The sequence below is a fragment of the Chamaea fasciata genome, unplaced genomic scaffold (assembly GCF_029207755.1).
Source record: "Chamaea fasciata isolate MVZ Bird 193981 ecotype frontalis unplaced genomic scaffold, bChaFas1.0.hap1 SCAF_7, whole genome shotgun sequence".
NCBI classification, from domain to species: Eukaryota; Metazoa; Chordata; class Aves; order Passeriformes; family Sylviidae; genus Chamaea; species Chamaea fasciata.
Genome location: NW_027094092.1, coordinates 60991319 through 61015946, shown reverse-complemented (window position 1 = coordinate 61015946; position 24628 = coordinate 60991319). Strand labels below are relative to the sequence as shown.

At 52.7% G+C, this 24628-nt stretch overlaps 1 protein-coding gene across 2 annotated transcripts in view; it reads left to right on the top strand.

Annotated features, from left to right (window-relative positions):
* Positions 1-24471, top strand: part of ATL1 (atlastin GTPase 1) — a 29328-nt gene extending 4857 nt beyond the window's left edge. The window contains exons 2-14 of one of the 2 annotated variants that reach the window (XM_066189165.1): positions 6779-7026; positions 7762-7896; positions 8637-8741; positions 8943-8993; positions 10489-10545; positions 13553-13645; positions 14637-14775; positions 16062-16189; positions 16777-16833; positions 17464-17535; positions 18238-18669; positions 20113-20127; positions 23678-24471. In XM_066189165.1, coding sequence (XP_066045262.1) covers positions 6779-7026; positions 7762-7896; positions 8637-8741; positions 8943-8993; positions 10489-10545; positions 13553-13645; positions 14637-14775; positions 16062-16189; positions 16777-16833; positions 17464-17535; positions 18238-18669; positions 20113-20127; positions 23678-23788 — 1643 coding nt within the window. In that variant the 3' untranslated portion in view covers positions 23789-24471. The remainder of the gene's footprint in view (positions 1-6778; positions 7027-7761; positions 7897-8636; positions 8742-8942; positions 8994-10488; positions 10546-13552; positions 13646-14636; positions 14776-16061; positions 16190-16776; positions 16834-17463; positions 17536-18237; positions 18670-20112; positions 20128-23677) is intronic. The other variant, XM_066189166.1, reaches the window with a different exon arrangement.
* The last annotated feature ends 157 nt before the right edge of the window (positions 24472-24628 follow it).

Below are 24628 nucleotides of genomic sequence, written 5' to 3'. Positions count from 1 at the left end.
ACATTGTACTTTGGCATTTGAGATGTTGTAAGAGGCAGGTTTGGGGGCCACTTATCATCCAAACTCTTGCTCCTGTCAGCAGTGGTTCGCGTGGGAAGGTCCCAAACCACCCCTGCTCTCAGCAGAGTCATCCATCCCCTTGTTCCCTCTGCCAAAGGGAGAAGGGGCTGAGCTGGCCACGCCAGAGCTGGAGCTGTGCTGCTGCCAGCTGGGTGACTCAGGGCTGGCAGGAGGAAGGTGCACTCCACATCTCCACTGCTCCAAAAAAAAGGCAAAGGGTGAGGATGAAGCCTGGCAGCAGCAGCAGCCACCCTGCTCAGCTCCCTGCTCCAGCCATCCCGGGGTGCAGAGCAGGGTCCCTGCCAGGAGGATGTGGGAGTGCAGGTTGGCTTGGCAGAGGTGTTCACACAGCTGTGCAGCTGAGCTGTAGGGGTTTGCCCTGGCTTTGGAGAGGACAGCTTGGGATCCCAAAGGGAGACTGCCAAGTGGGGCCTTTTACAGAATCACACAGTCATTTAGGTTGGAAAAGACCTCCGAGGTCATCAAGTGCCAAATACCACCTTGTTCACCGGACTGTGGCACTGGGTGTCACATGCAGTCTTTCCTTAAGCACCTCCAGCAGTGGTGACTCCACCACGCTCCTGAGCAGGCCATTTCTATTTATCTGCCCTTCTTGATTGTTGAATGACAGGGCTCCTTTCCCCACAACAGTTTTCCTCACCTGTTTCTGATGCCCTGCAGCTCCAGGGGTTGTCATTGATCCATCATTCCCACAGATTCATGGCAGCTGCGATTACATCCAGTCCGAGGAAGTGCAGATGATTTCCTAGCTGGGCACTATAAATTCTGGCTTTGCCTTTTCCTTTCCCTTCCTTGCTGCATTTCCCGGATCAGCAGCCCCAGGTGTGAGGGGACAGCACAGCAAGAGGTACACGTGTCACTTCCCAGGTCCCAGTGGTTCTGCTGGGTGGATGGGCAGCATTTGGTGTTTCCCCTGCTTGGATCTGGGGTTCTGTGGAGATGTGACAAATCCCAGCAGAGGTGTGAGCAGAGCGGAGGGAAGGTTGTGTGTCTGTGAGACCAGCTGTGCCCTGGGTGCAGGAGATGCACGGGGAGAGACTTATGTACAAGACCACGTAGTACCAGGATAAGGGGGAATGGCTTCCCACTGCCAGAGGGCAGGGTTAGATGGGATATTTGGAAAAAAACCTTCCCCATGAGGGTGGTAAGGTCCTGGCACGGGGTGTCCAGAGAAGCTGTGGCTGTCCCTGCATCCCTGCAAGTGTCCAAGGCCAGGTTGGACAGGGCTTGGAGCACCCTGGGTCAGTGGAAGGTGTTCCTTGTGTAAGGGTTGAAACTGGATGAGCATTCAGATCCCTTCCAACCCAAACCAGTGTGGGATTGTGCGTGGGGTGGTGAATGTGTGCGTGCGGTTAAACCCAGCTCGGGAGGATTTCTGACCTGCTGGCCAGGAGCCTTTGGAGGGTGTGGTGCCGGCAGGGCTCAGAGCAGGGGTGGCTGTAAGGCAGGGCTTTGCCCAGCCATCTTTCCCTGCTCCACCCTCTGGAAGGCCCTGTTGTCTCCCAGGAGCAGCTAGCTCTGTCTAGACACCTTCTGGCAGCCCCTGCTGAGGGAATTCACCAGCTCTCCGCTGCCCAGGCCGGGCTCAGCTCTTCGAGGCGCATCCTTTGTGCACAGCCAGGCCAGGTTATTGCTGGACAACACTGACTCTCAGTGCACATGCATTGCTTCCACGCTTTATTCCCCATTTTCCCCTGCTTGGATCAGGTGCTGAGCTCTGCGTGGGGAGGAGGAGAGGATCCCTGGTGTGGGCTCAGAGCTCCCAGCCTCCTCCAAGCTGGCTGCTGTGTGGCAGAGGGAGGTCAGCACAGCCACAGAGGGCAGGGCTGGTGTGCCAGCAGCAGCCAGGCTGAACGTGCCCAGTGCAGGGGAGACGCTTGGGGAGGGATGGTTGTGTTCCCCAGAGCTGTTGTGGAGAGCAGATAAGCTTCCTGCAAGCTGCAGCTCCCTGGAAAGCATCCAGAGGGATGGAGGCTGACTGCAAGCTCTGTTCAGGGCTTGGCTCGCGGTGCTGCTGGTGGCAGTGTGATATGTTTGGGATGGAAACTCCAGAAAGGACCCGCACAGATATCAGTGCTGGTCACAGTGATCCCCTGAGAGCTGCTGATAAGCAGCCGGACACAGCGATACAGGATACTCTGTTCCAAGGGAATAACGGCAAGTTCAAGCTTCCCATCAAAACTCCATTTTTCTACTCCTTGGAAGTTCGTTTTCCCTGCAGTAACTTGGTTTGAATGCCCTCAGAATTGGTGTTTTTGTGTGGGTGACATCTGGGCTGGACTTGTTTTGGTCAGAGGAGAGAAAGCTCCAGGGAGACCTCACTGTGGCCTTCCAGTACTTGGAAGTGGCTTGTGAAAAAGGAGAGTTACTTTGTACAGGGGCAGGTAGTCACAGGACGAGGGGAAATGGATTTAAACTAAAAAAGGAGAAATTAGATTAGATATGAAGAAAAAATTCTTCCCTGTGAGGGTGGGGCGGCCCTGGCACAGGTTGCCCAGAGAAGCCCCTGGATCCCTGAAAGTGTCCAAGGTCAGGTTGGACAGGGTTTGGAGCAACCTGGGATAGTGGAAGGTGTCCCTGCCCATGGCAGGGGGGTGGAACAAGGTGATTTTTAACCTTCTAACCCAAACTCTTTTGGGATTGTGATTTCAGCGGGGGAACTGGAGCCCAGGCTGCAGCCCCTGCTTTCCACAGGCAGTGCTTGGATAGCTGAGACTCCTGGGTTCCAAGAGATCCTGAGAGCAGGGCAGGCAAATTGGCTTCCTCAGGCTCTGGCCAGGCACAGTGTTCGCACACATGATGGGCCATGGCTGTGTTTCATCCTCTGGAACGAGATGTATTTATTGTGCAGGCTCACTTGAGGACAAGGCTGATTCCTGAGTGGGACTCTGGGATGCAGTCAGCATTTCTGTGACCTGTTCTTCCATGGCGAAGGCAGAACAGGCTTCAGCAAGCACTCCCCAAACATTGCACAACTAGTGGCATGTCATTAACTCCTAGAGAAGAATAAATTAAGTAAATTCCATTAAGCATGTCTGTCCGTCTACACACAGGCATAACGTGAAATACGCTGTTTCAGTTTAATTAATTTAGTCAAGAGCAAGTCTTAGACCAGTGAAAGAATTCTTTGCCTTTTTTTTTTATGCCGTCTGACAGCCCACTAAGTACAAACGCAAATCCTGCGCTCCTTCCCCTTCCCACTTGGAATCTCCATATGGAAAAGAGACGTGGCTTCCACCCCGCTCCAGAGCCGTGGAAACGAGCTGTTATGAAATGGGCAAAAGGAGCTGGATCCTCACAATTTCTGAATGAGCAGCTGGAGAATTGACGTAATTGCAGGGCGCCGGGAGAGAGCTGAGAGAAAGGAGGAGTCAGCTCCGAAAAGGAGTGAAAACAAGAGTGTGTTTAGGAGAGCTCAGCCCTCCTTCCTTTCCTTTTTGGCTGCGTGAGTTTTTGCCACTGCCAGGTACAGCTTCCTTCAAGGCAAATAATTCATTTGTGACCAGAAAGACCAGTTAAAAATAATTGATTTCCACTGGTGTGCAGCCATTTTATAAAATAATCCCTGGCTCTGCAGTGTGTGGGGATAATCTAAGGAACAGAACCTGGAAGTTTCATCACGTGGAAATATGAATATAAATATGAAAAGGATAGTTTTGCCTGCAGATGCCTGTGTGAAAGAGGCGGAGATAGGGATGACATTAGTTCAGAGTCCTGCTTAATATAATCCCTCTTTCTTGCTGTCTCCAAGGAACTGGGGAATCAACATACCCTGCTCATAATGCTTTGTGTTGTGCAAACAGCCTGGTTTTCCTGGGGTTCAGGTGATGGAAACAAGGATGTCCTCTAGGAGACCATGGCCACTCCTGTGTCTGGAGACATTCTCCCCAAATCTGTTAATATCTGCTTAAAAAAATTACTCTCCTTCAGGTTACGATGATTGGAAGGGACAAAACAATCCCTTCTCCTCAGCACTGGCTGTTAGTTCAGCTGCTGGAAAGAGCAGAGGGAGAAGAAGATGTGGAAGATCCCATCCAGGTGCCAGGAGAGGGGATCCCTCTGGCAGAGGGATGGCAGGGGACTCTCCTCAGCCCCCTGTGCTGGGGTTTGGATCCTTGGCCAGGACTGGGAGGTCCATTCAGTTCTCTGAGCCAGGGGCATCCAAGGATTTGAGCCCATCTTGGTACCCACTGCTAGTGCAGGATGAGTGTAAACATAAATCACGGAATCCCAGAATGGTTTGGGTTGGAAGGGACCTTAAAGCTCAGCCAGCTTCACCCCCTGCCATGGGCAGGAACACCTTCCACTGTCCCAGGCTGCGCCAAGCCTTGTCCAACCTGGCCTTGGACACTTCCAGGGATCCAGGGACAGCCACAGCTTCTCTGAGCACTCTCTGCCAGGGACTTGCCACCCTCCCAGCCAGGAATTCCTTTCCAATCTCCCATCCATCCCTGCCCTCTGGCAGTGGGAAGCCGTTCCCTGTGTGCTGTCCCTCCATCCCTTGTCCCCAGTCCCTCTCCAGCTCTCCTGGAGCCCCTTCAGGCCCTGCCAGAGGCTCTGAGCTCTCCCTGGAGCCTTCTCCTCTCCAGATGAACATTCCCAGCTCTCCCAGCCTGGCTCCAGAGCAGAGGGGCTCCAGCCAAATTGCTGGTCCCACTTCCCTCTGTCTTCCTGCCTGGAGGTAGGATTTGTCTGGTCTTGGGAGGTGGCACAGCTGTTGCACCCTGATGGCTGAGTTGGAGTCAGAAATATTCAAATTTCATTCGATTTACAAATCTTTTCCTGCCCCCGACATGAGTCACATCCTATCCAAGGATCTCTCCACTGTCCTTTCTGCGCAGCTGGAAGAAGAAAATAGAAATAGAACTTGGATTGGCTGAGCGGGGCTTTGGGAAACACCACAAGAGAGGAGGCGTTTCCTATCCTTTATATGGCCCTTGCAGCTTGGCGGGGCTTAAAAAGAGCACACGAGCCTGTGGGCCTTTGGCACCTGGCTGTCCTTACCTGCTGGGGATGCCTCAGTGCTGGAAAAGGTATTTGCTGTGTGCCTGCTCTCAGACACCTTCATTTGGCAATCTGTGCCTGGATCCTTGACTCCATGGATTTGAAATGGGAAGGATTTTTTTTTTTTCTTTTTTCCTGGAGGCCCCTAAGCGGTGGCACGGGGCAGGGGCTGGTGCTGGAAGGGATTTTAGCGCTGCAGCCTGGTGGAGAATCTTGTTTTTCACAGCATTTGGGACTTTTGTTTAGCTAAAAAACCTCCAAGCAATGGAAAGAAAAGATCTTTGTCTTTCAGCTGTGAGCAAAGAAAGCTCATAGTATATGACCAAGAGCCACCAGAAATCCCCTGGCAACCAGGCTTAATGATCCTGGTACTTCCTTGTGGGATCTTAGGAAATTACAAAAGTGCTGCTGTTATTTAAAATATGGAGTTACTGCTGGAGGCTTCTTTATAGAGAGGCCCGGAATGGGCAAATCCTATTCCTCCTGATATTCATAACTTCTCTTTTAGCATGTGCACACACAGTCCTTGTGCTTTGAATCAGCTCAAAACCGGGTCCCCAAGGTCAGGGGCTGAAACAGACACTGAGGAGGTTTAGCTTGAGGCAAAACTTGGGAAAGTCACAGCCCGAGCCAGCAAACTGGGAAGTTTTTGTTGGAATGTGGGGGGAACTTTCCGTCTCGCGCTCCTTTCCCTGCTCCAAGGAGGTTTCACGTGGCTGTAGGTGAGCACACTGGCACATGAATCACCTTCGGCATCTCTTCCCCGTGCTGGAAAGTTTGGAAAGACCAGGAGAGGAAAATTACTGGAGACAGCCTGTTCTTCTCAAATCTCAGGGCTGCAGGTCTTAAAATGCATCCAGGCCCTGTGAGATCCTCCTGTGTGATCCCACCAGAGCCCAGGCAGCAGCTCCACAGGGAGCTTTGCCATTTCCAAGTGGGAAAGTGGGCAGTGCTTGTGCTTTGTGCGTGCTTTCCACTTGGGAGCAGAGAAGTGGCTTTTATCAGGATGGGCTTGTGTCTGCATGGCCTGATTCCTGCTGGGAGCGTCCTGGGGGATGCAGATGATGAGGCTTGATGGCAGGAACAGCAGATTGCACTTGGAGCATCAGCTCGGGCTGCAGCTGGAGCAGGAACGTGTCGCTGCAGGAGCAGCAGCGGCGCAGGATACGCAAAGGAAGCATCCTTTGATAGAGAGGTGAGATCCTTGGACACCTCAGCTGAAGAGCCGCTTCTGTTTTTGAGTCAGCCCTCAGGAAGGACCTGGTGGGGAGTGTCCAGAGGAGAGCAGATCCCTAGGTAATGTGATAGAAGGGATGATGAGAAAGCTTGGGCTTTGCTTTCCCAGCTGAGAAAGGCCTAAGGGAGGTGTTATAGCAGGCACTGTTTATCTAGGAAGTCGCAGGGATCTGTTTTCCACGTAGGATAAAATCGAATGGATGTGTTTTGCCAAGGGAGATTCCAGCAGGGAATGCTCTGCCTGTGTGGAGCACGGGGTCAGATGACCCCAAAAAAGCAAGGAGTCTCCACTGGGATGTGTGAGGGCAGGTGCAGCAGATCTGCTCTGGATGATGCCGTTTTGGGATGGATATTTGAGGCTCTGGATCTCTTAGCACCCTGTCCAGCCCCGCTGTGGCTGACTCCTCACCGTGCAGAGGAAGGCACCAAACCCCTCTGGTTTTCCCTCTTCCCACAGGTAGTTTTGCAGACAAGGCTTACGAGTGGAGCTCTGAGGAAGAGGAGTCTGTGAGGAAGGCGGGGCCAGTGCAGGTCCTCATTGTCAAAGATGATCACTCCTTTGAGCTGGACGAAGCCGCCCTGAACCGCATCCTCCTCTCCGAGGCCGTCAGGGATAAGGAGGTCGTGGCTGTGTCCGTGGCCGGAGCTTTTAGGAAAGGAAAATCGTTCCTGATGGACTTCATGCTGCGGTACATGTACAATAAGGTAAGGCCGCAGCTCCGGGGGCCCTTCCCGGGGTGCTTTAGGAATTCTCAAGCCTCTCATGAGTGTGGGCTTCACAAAATAAAACGGAGCAGATTCTTCCCCAGGCAGAAGTTTCTGGTGGACTCTTGGCTTTGGAGCAGGAGTGTTCACATCTGCTGCCATGAATCAAAGGATCGTTTAGGCTGGAAAATCCCTTTAAGGTCATTGAATCCAGCTGCTAACCCAGCCTCATTCACCACTAAACCATATCCTGAGGTGTCATATCCGTGTCTTTTGAACACTTCCATGGATGGGGACTCCACCACTGCCCAGGGCAGCCTGTTCCAATGTGTGACCACCCTTCCAGTGAAAAAAAAAAAATTTCCTGATATCCAACCCAAACCTTCCCTGGTGTAACTTCAGAGTGTTTCTTCTTTTCCTGCTGCTTGTTCCCTGGGAGCAGAGCCCGATTCCCACCTGGCTGTCCCCTCCTGTCAGGGACTTGTACAGAGCCACAAGGTCCCCCCTGAGCCTCCTTTTCTCCAGGCTCAGCCCCTTTCCCAGCTCCCTCAGCTGCTCCTGGGGCTCCATTCCCTTCTCTGGACATACTCCAGCCCTTCCACGTCTTTGTTGTGAGGAGCCCAAAAGTGACCCCAGGATTTGAGGTGCCTTGACAGTAAAAGGAAGGAAGAACCTCCCTTATGGGGTTCTTAACCTCTTGCTCTTTCGGACACCTCCTTGTGTTCCTCCCTGCAGGAAGCAGTGGACTGGGTTGGGGATTACAACGAGCCTCTGACTGGTTTCTCCTGGAGGGGCGGCTCCGAGCGGGAGACGACTGGGATTCAGATATGGAGCGAGGTTTTCCTGGTGGACAAGCCCGATGGCACCAAGGTGTGTGCGTATGTGTCTCTGTTGCTGTCAGCTCATTTTCCTCTTCCAGCTTTTGAGACTCTCCTGCCTTGTCTTAGGTGGCCCTGCCAAGTTTAAGGAAGGTTTTCAATGCCGTTGTCTCTAGAATGGATGGGTTTAACAAAGTGGTGTCCAGGTGTCCCTGATACGTTCTCTATGTGTCCCTCAACTCTGGGCATCCCAGAATTTATTTCTGTGCTCTTCCCAGAATTCTCATGTCCTTGCAAACTACTTCTCTTTCTTAGAGCAGAACTTGTAAAGTGGAGAGTTTCTTCATTCAGAGTTGTCACAGTGGATTTGGAGCACCCTGCAAATTCAGCTGATAGCCAGGAATATTTGTATTTATCTGCCCTTCAGTGCAGAGCCTGGCACCCAAGTGACACTGAGTCATTCAGGCTGTGATTCCTGACGCTGGCTGAGTGTGTTTGGGCTGGGGAGGTGCAATTTGTGTTTGGTTTCTGGTGCAGACTCAGGCAGAGCCTCCTCTGCACTGACAGCAGAAATCTGAGGAGCACAGCAGTTCCCTCACTGCCTTGCAGAGCATTAGTCTTGCTGCCAGCTGGAGTCACCCTGCTGTCAGGAGTGGCTGGGGATGAGCTTTTCCTTTGTCCCCCAGCACTGGAGAGGCTGAGGCAGAAGCAGTGAGACCCCAGCACAGGATCTCAGGTGACATTCCCCTGTGGCTTTGCCTGCGGTGGTGACAGGAGCTTTGTGTCCCGCAGGTCGCCGTGCTGCTGATGGACACTCAGGGCACCTTTGACAGCCAGTCCACCCTCAGGGACTCAGCCACCGTGTTTGCCCTCAGCACCATGATCAGCTCCATCCAGGTAAGAAACCTCTGGGCTGCAGGAGGTCAGTCCCCAGGAATTACAGAGCTGTCAGGGCTTCCCTTCCTGCCACTTGTACCTGGGACCTTTCCCATGTCCCCATGGGGATGTCATAAGCTTTAGCCACACCAACCACGTGTTAGCCCCAAGGACAGGCTGTTCTCAGTGATCTGAAGTTGGTTTTTTTTTATTTAAATGCAGGTTTATAACTTGTCCCAGAACGTGCAGGAGGATGATCTGCAGCACTTGCAGGTAAGAGGAGCTTTGGGCTAACCTAATTGTGGCTGTTTACAAGGGCCTGGAGTGACAGGACCACAGGGAATGGCCTCCACTCCTGGAGGGCAGGGTTAGATGGAATACTGGGAAGGAATTTCTGCCTGTGAGGCCCCGGCATAGGTTTCCCGGAGAAGCTGTGGCTGCCTCATCCCTGGAAGTGTCCAAGGCCAGCTTGGATGAGGATTGGAGCAACCTGGGATAGCGGAAGGTGTCCCTGCCCATGGCAGGGGTTGGAACTGGATGGGATTTCAGGTCCCTCCCAAGCCAAACCATGCTGGGATTTTATTCTGGGACTGTGAATTAGCAGCCTGGATGTTGCCATCTGGTGCTGGCTCAGTACAGGTGACCCTCTAAGGGTGATTCCAGCCCTGACTGTTGGAGACAAGCAGCTAATGGGATTTTTGTGGCACAGGTGTCCTGCCCATTTCCTGGAATTACCTCCTGCTTTCTCTTCTGTTCAGCTCATTGATTGATTGATTAATTAGGTAGGTTTTTCCAGGAGCTTGAGGAAAGGAAAGAAAAGCAAAAGTCCAGCTGAAAAAAATCAGCATTTGAAGACTTCTGAATTATCTCAGTCCATAAATATTATTAACAATAACACTTCTTTAACACTGAATTTATTCAGCGTAGCTCTGATCTTTCAGTTTGGATTTTAAGCCATGACTGTTGAACAAGTTGACCCATTTTCAGGCATCTGTGAAACACATTATTGTGCCTTCAGTTAGAAATTAGAGTGCAGAGAGACTGGAGAGTCTTCAAACCTTGCTGCCGGGCTGATTTTAGAGTCTTTGCACAGCAGGGGTTTGCAGGGAAAGTACTTACTTCTGAATTCATTTCCGCTCCTTCCTGGAGTGTTTAGAGGGAGCAGGGCTCCAGCAGCCCCCTGGAGCACGAGAAGTTTCTGGTTGGTATGAAACCAGCAGCAAGCAGCTGATCTGAGCCATTTTCCACAGCTTTGGCAGCTGAAAGCTCCAGGCTGGGATCTCTCACATGAGAGCTCGGCAGGGTGATGGTTCCATAGCAGCTCCCTGTGCCTCTGGGATGTGAGCTGGGAGCCCAGAGCCACTCTGTGTCCAGCTCTGCACGAGGTGCTGGTTGGCCCCACTCATCAATGTCCCTTACTGCTCAGAGAATCATAGAATTCCCTGCAGGGACCTTCGGGGATTATGGAATCCAGCTCCAGGCCCTGCACAGACCCCCCAACAATCCCACCCTGGGCATCCCTGGGTGTCCAAACACTCCTGGAGCTCTGGCAGCTTTGGGAATGTCACCATTCCCTGGGGAGCCTGGGCAGTGCCCAGCACCCTCTGGGGGAAGAACCTTTCCCTGAAATCCAGCTAAAACTCCCCTGGCACAGCTCCAGCCATTCCCTGGGTCCTGTCACTGTCGCAGGGAGCAGAGCTCAGCGCTGTGCCCGTGTCCCACCGTGCCCGCAGTGACAAACTGTCCTGTTCTTTCCTTCTCCTCCTAGCTTTTCACCGAGTACGGCCGGCTGGCCATGGAGGAGACATTCCAGAAGCCTTTCCAGGTGAGTCCAGAGATCCTCCTCGTTTGTCCCGGAGCCCCTTGGCTTCACCACGAGGTGTCACTGCAGTTTGCAGCATGGGAGGAGGTGGGACTGCCTGGGATCGGACGGGCTTTGTGATTCCTTGCTTCCAAAGACATCCAACGTCCCTCTTTCCTTCCTCTCTCAACCCTTGCCATCCCAACGAGCTCTGCCCTGTCCTGCCAGGCTTGGAAAGCAGCTGGTTTTGCAGCAGGTTTGTCGCTCTCTGCAGTCAGGAACTCTGCCCAACCTTTGTTCTGAGAGGTTTGAACTCACCTGCCCTGGGAATCCCTGCTCCTGGCAAAATGAAAGGATAAGGATTAGCAGAGCCCTGGGAAAACTCGGTGCAAGTGGGGTTTTAACTTCAAATGAGGGACATCTGTTCCTCCTTCTGCTCCCCAACCCGTGAAAAGCTGGTGTTTAAAAAAAAAGGGAGAGCATTAGGCTTTCACAGTAGGTGAGGTTAGTTCCTGTTTTTAAAGATACAGGGTTGTTTTGATTAGGTTGGATGAGGGTTTGTGAACTTCCTAAAGTAAAAACCAGCAGAGAACAAAGCATGCTGTGAAAAATCCAAAGAGTAATTGGGAATGAGTTACAGCTATTTTACATTTGCTTTCCTACATAAAAAGAGAATTTGTTGTCCTGGAAGGACTAAGGGGTTTGAAAGGTGTCTGCGGTCAGGAAGTGGAAATAAAATGAAAAGGTTAAAAAAAAATACAATAAATGGAAAAATTGAGATTTTTAAGGTGTGTTGGTTTCTGCTGTGGGCTGGTGACTGATAAATGGTAAAACTACAAATACATATAGTAAAAATATTGACAGGCAAGAGCTTGAAGGACGTTGTAACATGGTACAGCAAAAAGCCAGACGTTAAATAAATATTCCTGCTCCTTATTTAACAACTGTGGGGATAATGTGGCCAAATATTCCAGTGAAACTGAGATACTTCCTACTCCATCAGTGAAAAGGAGGCTGTGAGGGGAAACTTAAACATGCTTAAATCATTAGGGCTGGGTAATAGGCTCTGATTTTCCCAAACACTGCGATTGCTGTCGAGTCACAATTTGCGGATGCTGAGTCTTGTCTAACAATCCCATTATCAATGTCTGAAAGACCAGAGCTGGGTTGATAAAGGTAACTCTGGCCATGATCCGTGGCTTTCTGTCAGCCTTATCTCTCCAGGATGCTGATGAAAAGCAAATGAAGTCAGCCTTGTCTGGTTTAATCCATTGTTAATGGATTAAAAACTCATTAACTGATAGATGCCAGAGCACGCTGAACTAATTGTAGCAGGGAATCATCATCCTTCAGAAGTGTTTCCTTGGGATCCCCCCAGGCTCTCTGTGATTCAATGTCATCTTCGTTAATGATCGGGGGGAAATTATCAAACGATGCTGGGGACCATTGTGGGTGTGACAAATGTGGCAGGAGGGTCAGCGGTGCTGTGGCCAGGTGAGAAATGATCTCCTGTCCGCATCCAGCCTGGGCTGGTTCCTGCAGGACATGTTTTTAAATGTGAGAGTGTTGATTAGAAAGCAGGAAAAGTGAGGGTGGGAAGCTTTCCCAGAGAGGCTGTGGCTGCCCCATCCCTGGAAGTGTCCAAGGCCAGCTTGGAGAGGGCTTGGAGCAACCTGGGACAGTGGGAGGTGTCCCTGCTCACGGCAGGGGTGGCACTGGATGGGATTTAAGATCCCTTCAAACCCAAACCATCCTGGGATCATGAGATTTTCCAAGTGTGATGATGAATAAACTGCAGTGGCATCGATGCTGCTGCAAGGGAAGTGAGACTTTTCCCTTTGTCTCCCTCCTCATTTCCCTTTGTCTCCCCTCACCAGAGGCTGGCCCTGAATGTGGGGCTTTCACAAAGGCAATGGTAAACTCAGCCTGTCTGGAACAATTTTACTTCAGGAAAAAAAAAAAAAAATCCCAATTCAAGGCGTGCAAAATGTGTTTGTGGAAAAGTCCTAAACATGGACATGTCTCTTAAGCATCTCCTGGTGTTTGAGAACAGCATGTCCTGAACCAGCTCACTGGGTGCAGTCACTGTGGCTTCTCCTGCAATTCAAAAAGGCCAACTCACAGTTCTCTCCCTTTTTTAAAGAAAAAGCTTTTTCCGATGTTTTATGGGAGAGAAATAGCAGGAATGTTTCCCCTCCCTCCGTTAGATTTTTGTTCTAAACACAGATAAATTTTAGGGAGATTCCACTGAAATGGGTTCCACTTGCTAACATGCTTATCCATGTGCATGAGAGGAACCCTGGCACCTCTGCCAGACCCTCCTGGGCTTTGGCATTCAGGACTTCCCCTTCCAAACCCTTGATTTCCTACATGGAATGTTGCTCCCTTCTACAGATAAGGCAGTGGAGACCTGATTTTTTTTTTTTTTTTTTTTTTGTTTTTCTGAAAACTTCTTTTTTTTTTTTTCTTCAAAGATTCGAAGTTGACCGTTCTGGTATTTATTTATTTATTGCCCAGGAACTTTGAATGCCTCAATAAAGATTACAAAAGCCAATGATTTCTTATTCACCCTCATTCCTCTGCAGCTGCTTCTCATTAAAAGTCTGTCTGGAAGGCTGCCCAGTGAAAAAGGCAGAAAAAAAAAAATGAGCCTGTAGAATTCCCATAGGATGGAACTAAATGTGGCTGGAATTAGGGAGCTTGCTGCCTTTTGTCCCGGTTAGCAATAATCTCTTTTTCTTGCCCAGTTTAGATTATTGATGTTGTTCTCCCAGCCAGGGACTCAAACTGGTGCAGCAATCTGGGGGGTGCTCCCCTTTTTCCTTGTGGGACAGTGGAGTGGTCTCAGCCCCTGCACTCAGGGACCTCTGATTTCCACCAGGAAAGGTGGGAGATGCTGCTGGAGCTGGGAAAAGCCTCAGGGCCAGCTTTTGGTGTGGTGTGAAATGGAGGTGAGGGTGCAGAGGGTGCTCAGGCACCGCTGTGCGCTCTGAGCAGCAGGTCACTGACCCCACTGTTGTTTGTTTCCCAGTCCCTTATATTCCTCGTTCGTGACTGGAGCTTCCCTTACGAATTTTCCTATGGATCTGATGGTGGTGCAAGATTTTTGGAGAAGAGGCTGAAGGTATGTTTCGCCTGCTCTTGGCTAGTGGAAGTGTCCCTGCCCATGGTAGGCTGTGGAATGGGATGACCTTTAAAGTCCTTTCCGACCCACTCCACTCTGTGATTCCACGATTTTCCTGTTGAGCCTCAGCACTGGATGTCACGTGTGAGCTGCAGTGCTGGTTGTGGTCACACTCAGTGCCTTAAAATCACAGAGGAGGGTGAATTTCCTTGCCATGTTCAGCCTTCTGCCCCAGGAGCTCCCTGGGACTCTGGGAGAGTCGACAGCAGTGGGAGTCAGCAGATTCCCAAGAGGCTGGGAATGGTGCTTGAGTAATTAGGGAGTTGTACAATAAAAATGATGGGCAAGGGCTGCTTGGGATCAGTCAGGAAATTCATGGGTGATCTGCTAGTGGAGAGACCTAATGAAATGTGAGACAAGGAATGCCCCAGTGGGAAATCCCAAATGTTTCTGTATTCCAGTCATCCATGGACATGTGCATTTTCCAGCTGATAATAACATGCTGCAGGGCATGTGGTCAGAGGTGTTCCAGTTCCTTCTCTTTGTCCTCATGCCCATGGAATCTTCTGTGTTCCTTTCCCCCGCTGTGAGCAGCCACAGTGTGGGGCATCCTGTGCTCCTGCCAGCTTTATCCCACAGTATTCCTAGCGGAAGGAAACTCGCTGACCCCAAACTGGAGAGTTGAGGGCAGCACCGAGCTCTTCTCTCTGGTGACCACTGAGAGAACCTGAGGGAACAGCTGGAGCTGAGCCAGGGGAGGTTTAGGCTGGATCTCAGGGAAAGGTTCTTCCCCCAGAGGGTGCTGGGCACTGCCCAGGCTCCCCAGGGAATGGTGACATTCCCAAGGCTGCCAGAGCTCCAGGAGTGTTTGGACAGCCAGGGATGCCCAGGGTGGGATTTTTGAGGGGTCTGTGCAGGGCCAGGAGCTGGATTTGCTGATCCTCGTGGGCACTTCCATCTCAGGATGTTGTGTGATTTATTGTCTCCACAGGTGTCAGGCAATCAGCACGAAGAGCTGCAGAATGTCAGGAAGCACATCCATTCCTGCTTCACCAAAATCTCCTGCTTCCTCTTACCTCACCCCGGCCTCAAAGTCGCCACCAACCCCAATTTCGACGGGAAACTGAAAGGTACAAAGGCAAAGCTCTGGTTTCTACCCTGATCCCTTAGAAGCCCTGGCAGACTGTCCTGCTTTCTTCCTGAAACCCCCATAAGTATTTTCCATGAGAAAAAAACTTCTGGGAGAAGAGTTGGATCCTCTTCCCAGTGATGTTCACGCCCCCATCTGCTTCTTCCCAGTGCAGCAGACAAGATGTGGAGGGAGAGAAAAGGTGTGGGAGGCTGACAAGGCCTGAGAGCTGCTGGCAATGCCCAGGCCACCGGTAGGAAAACTGTGAAGGGCAGGGATGAGCCTGGATGTTTATGGACGTGGTGGTAAGCCTGCAGTAAATCCCTGCGCCTCACCTGCACAGGCAGAGCCTGCTTGCTGCAAGGCTGATGCTTGTGGTGGGTGAAAGGCTGGCTCCACAAGCTCTCAGAACGTTATTTCGCTTTGAAAAGCTTTCCAGGGAATATTTAATCCGCTTGACTTATCTGATCAGTGGTTTCCCTGCAGGGCAGGCTTGGTTCAGCAGGTTAAAAAAAAAAAAAAAAAAAAAGGGAGAAGGAGAAAAGAGCTGTGGTGAGTTTCTCCACCCTGAAAGGAGCCACGTGCTGGGGATATTTTTAGGTGCTTGTTGTGAGCTCCTCACCAGCGTGGCTGGTTCCAGGCTGCTGCATTCTTTGCAATAAAGTGGACCATTAGCTACTTAAAATAAATTAGCAGGCAAAGATGTGAGTTTCCCCCTGGTTTTGGCTGGCTCAGACTTGCTCTCCTGGCAAACGTCACGCGAAGCAGGAGGGACAGGGAGGCTGGAGGAGGGAGATGTGCTGGTGGAAACTGAGCTGATCCCTGGAGCTCCCCCTTAATCTCAGGTGCTGAGGAGCGTGGAACAAGTGCTGTGTGCAGACAGGAGCTGTCAGCAGCTTCTTGACACAATTTTCTTGTTGCCTCAGAGCTGTACTCAGAGCTTCTTGTGCTCTGATGGAGGAAAAGTGGAGGATCTTCCCTGCTCTCTGTACCTTCTGAATTCCTGGCCGTTGCACTGTTTTTTTCTGCCTTCAGTCCCATCCAGTTTAATTTAATGGAAACAGCAGAAATCGCACCCTGTGCATCCCTGAGAGCTTTGTCCAAATCCTCCTGGAGCTCTGGGCAGCCTTGGGGCCATGACCATTCCCTGTGGAGCCTGTTCCTTCCATCCTCTGGAGAAAGAACCTTCCATGGCAGGGGATTGGAACATGATGATCTTTAACGTCCCTTCCAACCTAAACTGTTCTGGGACTCTGTGATCCCTCTTTTTTCTTTTTTTCCCCCCAGAAATAGACGATGAGTTCATCAAGAACTTGAAGATTTTGATTCCTTGGCTTCTTAGTCCCGAGAACCTGGACATTAAGGAGATCAATGGGAACCATATCACCTGTCGAGGCCTTGTGGAGTATTTTAAGGTATTTATTTAGGAGAAAGCGGATTTATTCCTCTGTGGAATTTTGCTGTAGCTAAAGGGGAAAGCAGCAGCAGCAGCACTGACAGTCCTGACTCACTGCAGCAGAGGTCAAACACCTCATGGTCGTGTGTTTGACCACACAGCAAGCCCAGAAAATGGGAGGAGCTGTCTTCCTTCCCTGGAGAATCGAGGGCTAGAGGGGGATAAGCTGAGGGCTGTGTTCCAATTGCCTTTGGAAAAAGCTTATTTTTGTTGTCATGGCTACTGGGACATTTCCGTGCAAGACGTTGGTGAGTAATTGTCACCACCTACTCTGCAGGGCTACCTTGGCTCCTTCTCCTTCAGGGAAAGGACAGAGGTAGGTGCAGATCCTTTGGGAGGGCCACTGGGAATGAGAGGAGGAGGGAGAGCCTCCAGTGAGTGACCCAGGCCACCCAAGGAGTGGCATTTTCTGACCAAATCCATCTTGTGCTGGAGCATCCTTCTCTTCCCTGCTTCTAAATCCTGCCTGGAGCTGGGTGGGGGATGGTTGCTGTTGCTCCTGCGTGCTGCATTCCACATGATTCCCTTCTCCCCGTGCTTTTCCAGGCATACATAAAGATCTACCAAGGGGAGGAGTTGCCACACCCCAAGTCGATGCTGCAGGTATGTGTCGAGTGGGAGCTGTGGGAATTCCCGCACTGGAATTGCCTGAGGTGTCCAGCCAGTGGCTCTGCTGTGACTTTATTCCAAATTTAATCCAAATGCCCCAGTGTAGCCACCCAAGGAGCAGCACCTGGGGAAGCCTTTGGCATCAGGAGCCTGCCACGGCTGAGGAATCACAGCTGGGATGGGCTGTGGGGAATTGCTGGCTGCACACAGCGCCAGCCAGCTCAGCTGGAATGATTCCCTGCAGGTGAATGACATCCTTGGGGCCACACAGGGAGGTGACACATGGGAAGTGGCTGCTGGAGCCAGCCAGCCTTGCCAGGGGTTGCAGCTGGAGCTGTTTACTTGTGGCTGAGCCTTTTATCTCTTCCCTTGCTGCTTCCCACAGCTGAAGCCAAAGTTTTCGTTGTTCTGGCCTGGAGGGTAGGAATCCTCTCTTCATGCAGGCTTTTGGATGTGTAAATATGGGACGAGCTTTTTTTGGGATCAGTTTGGGGCTGGGAGAGCCCCTTGGCTAATTCTGGGTGTCACACACGTGTCCTGGCTGTGTCCACGTGTGGCCCTGCACTTGCACAGCTTAACCCTGTCCTTCTGCAACTACATTTTGTGCCCTTTTTGCCCTTACAGGCCACAGCAGAAGCCAACAATTTAGCAGCAGTTGCCACTGCCAAGGACACCTACAGCAAGAGGATGGAAGAGGTGGGTGGTGCTGTGTGTGTCCCTTCCTGTCCCTTCTTGTCTCCTGGCTCTCCTGTCATAGATTCATGGAATTCCAGATTGGTTTGGGTTGGAAGGGACCTTAAAGCTCATCCAGTGCCACCCCTTTCCATGGGCAGGGACACCTCCCACTGTCCCAGGCTGCTCCAAGCCCTGTCCAACCTGGCCTTGGACACTGCCAGGGATCCCAGGGACAGCCACAGCTGCTCTGGGCACCCTGTGCCAGGGCCTCACCACCCTCCCAGCCAGGAATTCCTTCCCAAATCATGACCCCTAATCCCTGACCCTGATGTCAGATTTCCTTGTGCTAAGAGTGACGTTTCAGGGATGATTTCCCTGTGTCGGTGGTGGTGACCTTTCAGGAGTGATGTCCATGTATCAGGAGTGACACTCCAGGGATGATTTCCCTGTGTCAGTGGTGATATTTCAGGAGTGATGTCCATGTATCAGGAGTGACATTTCCAGGGCGATTTCCCTGTGTCAGCAGTGACATCTGAGGAGTGATTTCAGTGTTTCAGGAGCGATTTTACTGTGTCAGGAATGACACTGCAGGGATGATTTCCCTGTGTCAGTGGTGACGTTTCAGGAGTGATGTCCATGTGTAAGGAGTGACATTCCCAGGGATGATTCCCCTGTGCCAGCAGTGCCATCCCAGCCTCTCTCTCCCCGTGCTCCCCCCCTCAGGTGTGCGGAGGGGACAAACCCTTCCTGGCTCCCAGCGACCTGCAGGCCAAGCACGCGGAGCTGCGGGACGAGGCCGTGCGGCTTTTCCGCGGCGTCAAGAAGATGGGAGGGGAGGAGTTCAGCCGGCGCTACCTGCAGCAGCTGGAGGCCGAGATCGACGAGCTCTACATCCAGTACATCAAGCACAACGACAGCAAGAACATCTTCCACGCCGCCCGCACCCCGGCCACGCTCTTCGTCGTCATCTTCATCACCTACGTGCTGGCCGGCGTCACCGGCTTCATTGGCTTGGACATCATAGCCAGCCTGTGCAACATGATTCTGGGCTTGACACTAATCACACTCTGTACCTGGGCTTATATCAGATACTCTGGGGAGTACAGAGAACTGGGAGCTGTAATAGACCAAGTGGCTGCAGCCTTGTGGGACCAGGTAGGATGAAAGAGCTTTTGATTTCCAAGGGGCACGGCAAAAAAAGTTTCCTGGGCGGGGAGGGAGGGGGAGGTTTCCTCCTCCTTGGAGGTGGTTTTGGTGTTTGGGGTTGTTAGGTCCTGCTGCTCGTGCTGCCATCAGCGCAGGGACGCCTTTCCCAGTTTTAATTGAAGTTTTAATCCGTTCCTCAGACCTCCCACGTGAGGAGAGGAATTGTTTGCAGAGCAGTTTGTGGGGTTCGTGCTAAGGGGGAGGTCACGGGGCTGCCCTGTGTCCCTGAGCCTCCAGTTCCTGTCCAGTGCAGAAAACAACTGTGTAGATCTGAGAAAACTCCCAGCGAGCTCTTTTGTTCTGCCTTTTTTCATGTCTCGCCCGTCACCAGACGTGAGTTTGTGGAGCTTTGTGGGCACGGGCAGCTCTGCCCACGGGCAGGATCCTGGTGGGTGGGTGTGTGTTTGGTGTGTGCGTGGCTGTGGCTGTTCAGGAGTTGCTGCCATCGCTCTCCCCGGCTTCAGGGCAGGGATTTTTCCTCTCCCAGCTCTGCCAGAGGTCAGGGCCAGATCTTGGCTCTGCCTGACTTGGCACCAGACCCTGATGTCCCGTTGCAGCCCTTCCCCGTTCCCACTGCAGAAAAGGGAGAGCCCAGCCCACAGAGACTCCCCCTCCCACCCAGGGGCACAATCCCTGTGGCCAGAGAGCCAAAAAAGCTGCAGTGCCCTCCTGCTCTTCCCACAGCACAGCTGGGCGAGCTCATCCCTCAGGAGCCATCCCAGCTCTCATTGCTGGCAGGAAGGGCCCTTCCCCTTCCCTGCTTTTCCTCCACCAGCGAGGTTTTCGTGGAGAGCAGGCACATTCCCCTGCTTCCCTGTGCTGCTGCAGCTGACCCTGCAGCTCTGGGGGGAAATAAAAGCAGCATTTACTGATGTTCCTTCATCCCGGTGGTGCTGCTCAGCAGAGAGGTGTCCCAGGTGGATTCATCCTGGCTGCCCTGTTCCCAGCACCTGAGCACCCCCTTTGCCCAGGGACAATTCCCAGGAGCCCTTGGGATGTGCTGGAATATTTGAGCCCATCCCAGTGCAGGAAGCAGCGGGAGTTCAGCAAGGACAGGACACGGGCAGCAGGAAGCCAGAGGTGCTGCCCACTTGCGACACGTCCCGCTGGGGGGGAAATAAAGAGGGTAAAGTGCTTGGAGCTGTTCCCGGCTTTCCAAGCAGAGGGGAAGTTCTCCCAGGAGGGAGCTGTGGGCAGAGGGGAGGTGCTGGGGTGGGTGACTCTGCCCACCACGAGCCAGCAGCTCCGACCCATGGGAGCAGGAGGGATGGACAGAGCAGGGAGGGGTCCAGTTTGGGATGAAGACCCCAGGGATGAGCTCCCATGGCCACTGAGATCCACAGAGCTGTTTCTCTCTCTTTCTGTCTCCCCTTTCCCAAATGCCTCTCCCAGGGAAGCACGAATGAGGTAAGTGCCTCTCGTTCTCTGCATGCTGCCGGGGCCAGCCCTGCCCTGGCTCTGGGAAATCATCTTGGCCCCAAAAGCACGTTTGGGCTGCTGGAGGATGGGAGTCACCAGGGCTCTGGGCAGCAGCTGCTGCCTCGGGCTGCTCCCTGGCATCCACATGCCTGGGGAAGGGTGTGGGTGTGGGCACTGAGCTCCACGAGCCAAGTGGGAGAGAGGTTTGGGTGGGGAGTGTCAGGGCACGATGGAGATTTTCACCTTTCTCCCATCAGTTCTGTTTGGGGGTTTTCCTGTTGTGCCAGGAGGTCAGACCCACACCCCAGATGGTTTTTGGGCACCAGCTGTGCAGCTGCAGGCAGAGGAGCCCCCATGGCTGGCCAGGCCTCTCCGTGCTGCTGGAATTGGTGTGGGTGTTGTTTTTTGGGGGGGAAAAAACCACCCCACATTGGATTAAGCTGAACGCAGAGCCCAGGAGGCACAGTTCACCCCCCAGCATCTTCCTGGGCAGCGCATGGAACACAATCCTGCTCTCCCAGCGTGGCAGGGGAGCTGCTCCGAGGGGAAATGGTTCCTATTCAGCCCTTCCAGGAACAGCAAAACCTGGATGAGAGAGGGAGATTCTGCCCCTCTCAGGTGAGACCTCACCTGCAGAGCTGCCTCCAGCCCTGGGGTCCAGCATCAGAAGGATGTGGAGCTGCTGGAGAAGTCCAGAGGAGCCACAGAAATACTCCAAGGGCTGGAGCCCCTCTGCTCTGGAGCCAGGCTGGGAGAGCTGGGAATGTTCCCCTGGAGAGAAGGAGGCTCCAGGGAGAGCTCAGAGCCCCTGGCAGGGCCTGAAGGGGCTCCAGGAGAGCTGGAGAGGGACTGGGGACAAGGGATGGAGGGGCAGGACACAGGGAATGGCTTCCCACTGCCAGAGGGCAGGGATGGATGGGAGATTGGGAATTCCTGGCTGGGAGGGTGGGGAGGCCCTGGCACAGGGTGCCCAGAGAAGCTGTGGCTGCCCCTGGATCCCTGGAAGTGTCCAAGGCCAGGCTGGACACGGGGGCTAGGAGCAACCTGAGATAGTGAAACATGTCCCTGCTTATTCCAGGGGGATTGGAAGTCAGTGGTCTGTGGGGGTCCCTTCCAGCCCAGTCCATTCTGGGATTCTGATTTATGATCAGAGCTCTTTGTGTGCCCAGCTCCCTGTGCTCTTCCCGCCCAGCACTGCAGGATCCCAGTGTGAGCTCCTGGAATGTTCCAGGATCTGATTAAACCAAGAAAACACAAATTTCCTGCACAAGGACATTATTTATTCCAGCTCTGTATCCATGTGCCTCCCCAGCGTGGCCCATGTGTGGCAGGAAACATTCCCATGTTTTCCCGTGTCACCAAAACCCAGTGTCACCTCCTGAGCCACTGAGTTCTTCCTTTAGAAGCAATTCAAGCTGTTAAAATCCATCCCAGCCCTCATCCCTCCCCAGCAGCCCTTTGGTACCTCAGGGATACTAAGAGGCGGAGCACAGGATTTGCTGGGGATGAGGTGTTGAACAAACCCCGTCACGTAAAAATCAGCGCTGTGGGACTGGTTTGGCATCACAAAACTCTCTAAAATAGCACAAAGCGCTGCAAGGTCTCCTACATGGGGCTTGGAGGTGAATTTTCAAGGAAGACAAGCAGAGAAGCTGCGTGAAGTCTCCTCCGCCTGTCCACTGTGTTCCCAGACAATCCCAAAACACCACTTCTGTTCCCAAAAGCCCGTTGGGGATGTGATCAACATCCTGTGGGACATCTCTAGGGGCATCTCACCCTCCTCCTTCTCGTTGCCCCTTCAGCCTCTCCTGCTTCGTTCACCCCCTGAGCACACAAGGGACTCGTCACCCTGTCACTGTGTGGGTCCCTGCTGCTCAGCCGCCCCTTCCCACCCCTTCCAGAGCTAATCCTGGCTTGCCAGTGATCCCCGGCAGGAACTGGTGGGATTTGGGTTGGTTTTTTCCTTGCCCATCGAGTTCATTTGAAATGGGAATGTCAGAGCTGTGACAGTCACACCAAGTCCTCTGCAGCCAGAGCCGTGTCCTGGCACCTCCTGTGCCATTTGCTCTGGGACAAAGGTGGGGAGGAGGCAGGGAGGGACACGAGGGCTGTTGCTGTCTTGGTTTAGAAAGACAAGCATCTGCTAAGGAAATGGAAAATGTAACCCCCCCCTCCCTCCAAATTATTATAATTTTGAAATTAAGGGGCTCTCAGGCAAAGATATGGGAATAGGAATAACAGTTCTCTACCAGGAAAAATTTTAAAATAATGCAGTAGTACAAAAAACCACTGCCAGAGTCAGGACAGGAGCTGACCCCTGTTGGTCAGGGTGTTGGTGTCAGCCCAACCCAGTCCTCCTGCAGTGACAGATGTGGTTCTGCTGGAGCAGAGATGATCCTGGAGAAGGCTCCAGTGGTGCTGACATGGGTCCGCTCTCCCTCTGGGAATCCAGTGCACACAGGCTGTGCTGCTGTTCTGAACGCCAGATTTGATCCAGGCGGGAATGCTGGGCTCCTCCCCCTGGGTGGAGCCTCTCCCCGTGGGATGATGGGATTGTATCAGCCCTGCAGTGAGCCTGGATGGCCCATGGACAGCAGATATCCCCCGGAGGGAGGATGGGTCCTGGAAGGGATAAAGAACATGGCCCCGCCTGGTTTCACAGCTGGTGACAGAACACGCACTGCTGGGGACACCCTGCACTGAGACCGGAGACACTCACCCGTCACCCCCTGGGATCAGAGCTGCTCCCAGCCCTGTGGCTGCTCTGCCATTGCGTCCATGTGGGAAGTGCAGCCCCGGAGACACTCCCGCCCCTCTGAGCCTGATCTGGCTCCAGAACAAACAGAAAATGATAAAATCAGAAAAAATCCTCATTATCTGCAGAAAAAATGATGGGCACAATTACCTGTCCCACCCCCAGCCCTCGGGCCGATGCAATTGCGGAGCTGCCTGGAGGGGTAAAGCAAAGGCTGAGGCTGCAGGAATCAAAACTGTGTGTGAAACAAGCAGGGGAAAACGCCCCCCTAATGCCTCACTCATAGTCCAAACATTGATTTAATACAGCTCGAGGGGGGTGAGGTGCTTGAAAAATTGGAATTGTAGAGCCACAGAATATCCTGAGCTGGAAGGGACCCACAGGGATCATCCCTGCACAGACCCCCCAGCAATCCCACCCTGGGCATCCCTGGCTGTCCAGGCACTCCTGGAGCTCTGGCAGCTTTGGGAATGTCACCATTCCCTGGGGAGCCTGGGCAGTGCCCAGCACCCTCTGGGGGAAGAACCTTTCCCTGAAATCCAACCTAAACCTCCCCTGGCACAGCTCCAGCCCTTCCCTCAGCCCCTAAACCCGTGAGCTGAAGCCCTTTGTGTGTTGGGCGCTTGTCCCAACCGCGCTGGTGGGCAGAACCAGAACAGGCTGCGTGGGCTGAGCCGGATCAGGATTCCCTGGGATGGGGATTCCCTGGGATGGGCATTGCCGAGGTTTGGGATTCCCTGGCTGTTCGAAGGGGCTGCTCAGTGACCGCGTGTCTCTCCGCAGGCCTTGTACAAGCTGTACAGCGCGGCCGCCACCCACAGACACCTGTACCACCACGCCTTCCCCGCGCCGCGAGCCGAGCCCGCCGAGGGCTCCGACAGGAAGAAGGTGTAGGAAAGGAAGGAGCGATCCCACAGGCGCAGTCCCGGCGAGTTCCAGCCGTGCACGGCCCAGGCGCGGACGGCTCCTCTCGGATCGCCACCCTCACCCCGTGTCCGTCCCCGAGCCCGCCGGGAGCAGGGGGAGCGGTCCCGCCGGGGCAGGGCCGGCATGGATGTGTCCTGTCCCCGTGTACATACGGCACTGCCGCAGCCCAGAGCTTTGGTTTGTCATAGCCAGCGACTCCCAGCTCATTTATGAAGCCTTATTTCCCTCCCCTTCTTAATTAGCCACCACTGAGGAAACGATAAGTTACGTGATACCGCAACTAAAAAAAAAAAAAAAAGCCGAAGCTTATCCAAAAGCCGATTTATTTCAGGTACTTGAAGAAGTTTTAACATGTAACCACTGTTTTTTTTTCCCCTTCGTTTAACTGTTTAATTACGTAAACATAATTAAAATGTATTAACTTGCTTTATCAGACACTGTAAGGGCACTTCTGCTAATGGTCTGTTAACGGTGCTGTGAGGAACGCGGCCGTTTCTGTTTGTCTGCACCAAGTGTCACTTTGTAGCTGTGCTGGAGGAAGTTTCACTGTATTCCTGTACATATTTATCCATGATAGTGCATAGGACGTGTGGTACAGTTCTATTCTTTTATTGTCAGGACTATTAAAGTTTGCTTTTGGTTCCTAAGAAGTCGGTTCTACAGGGAAAAGTTCTTCATTACCTGGGCAAGAGCTTCTCCTCTGGGTTTTTTTTTTTTTAATGTGTTCGGTTTGATTTGAGATTTCAGTCGGTGTTTTGAGGGTCATTCACCCACGGACAGACCCAGAGCTCAAGAGCTTTGATTATC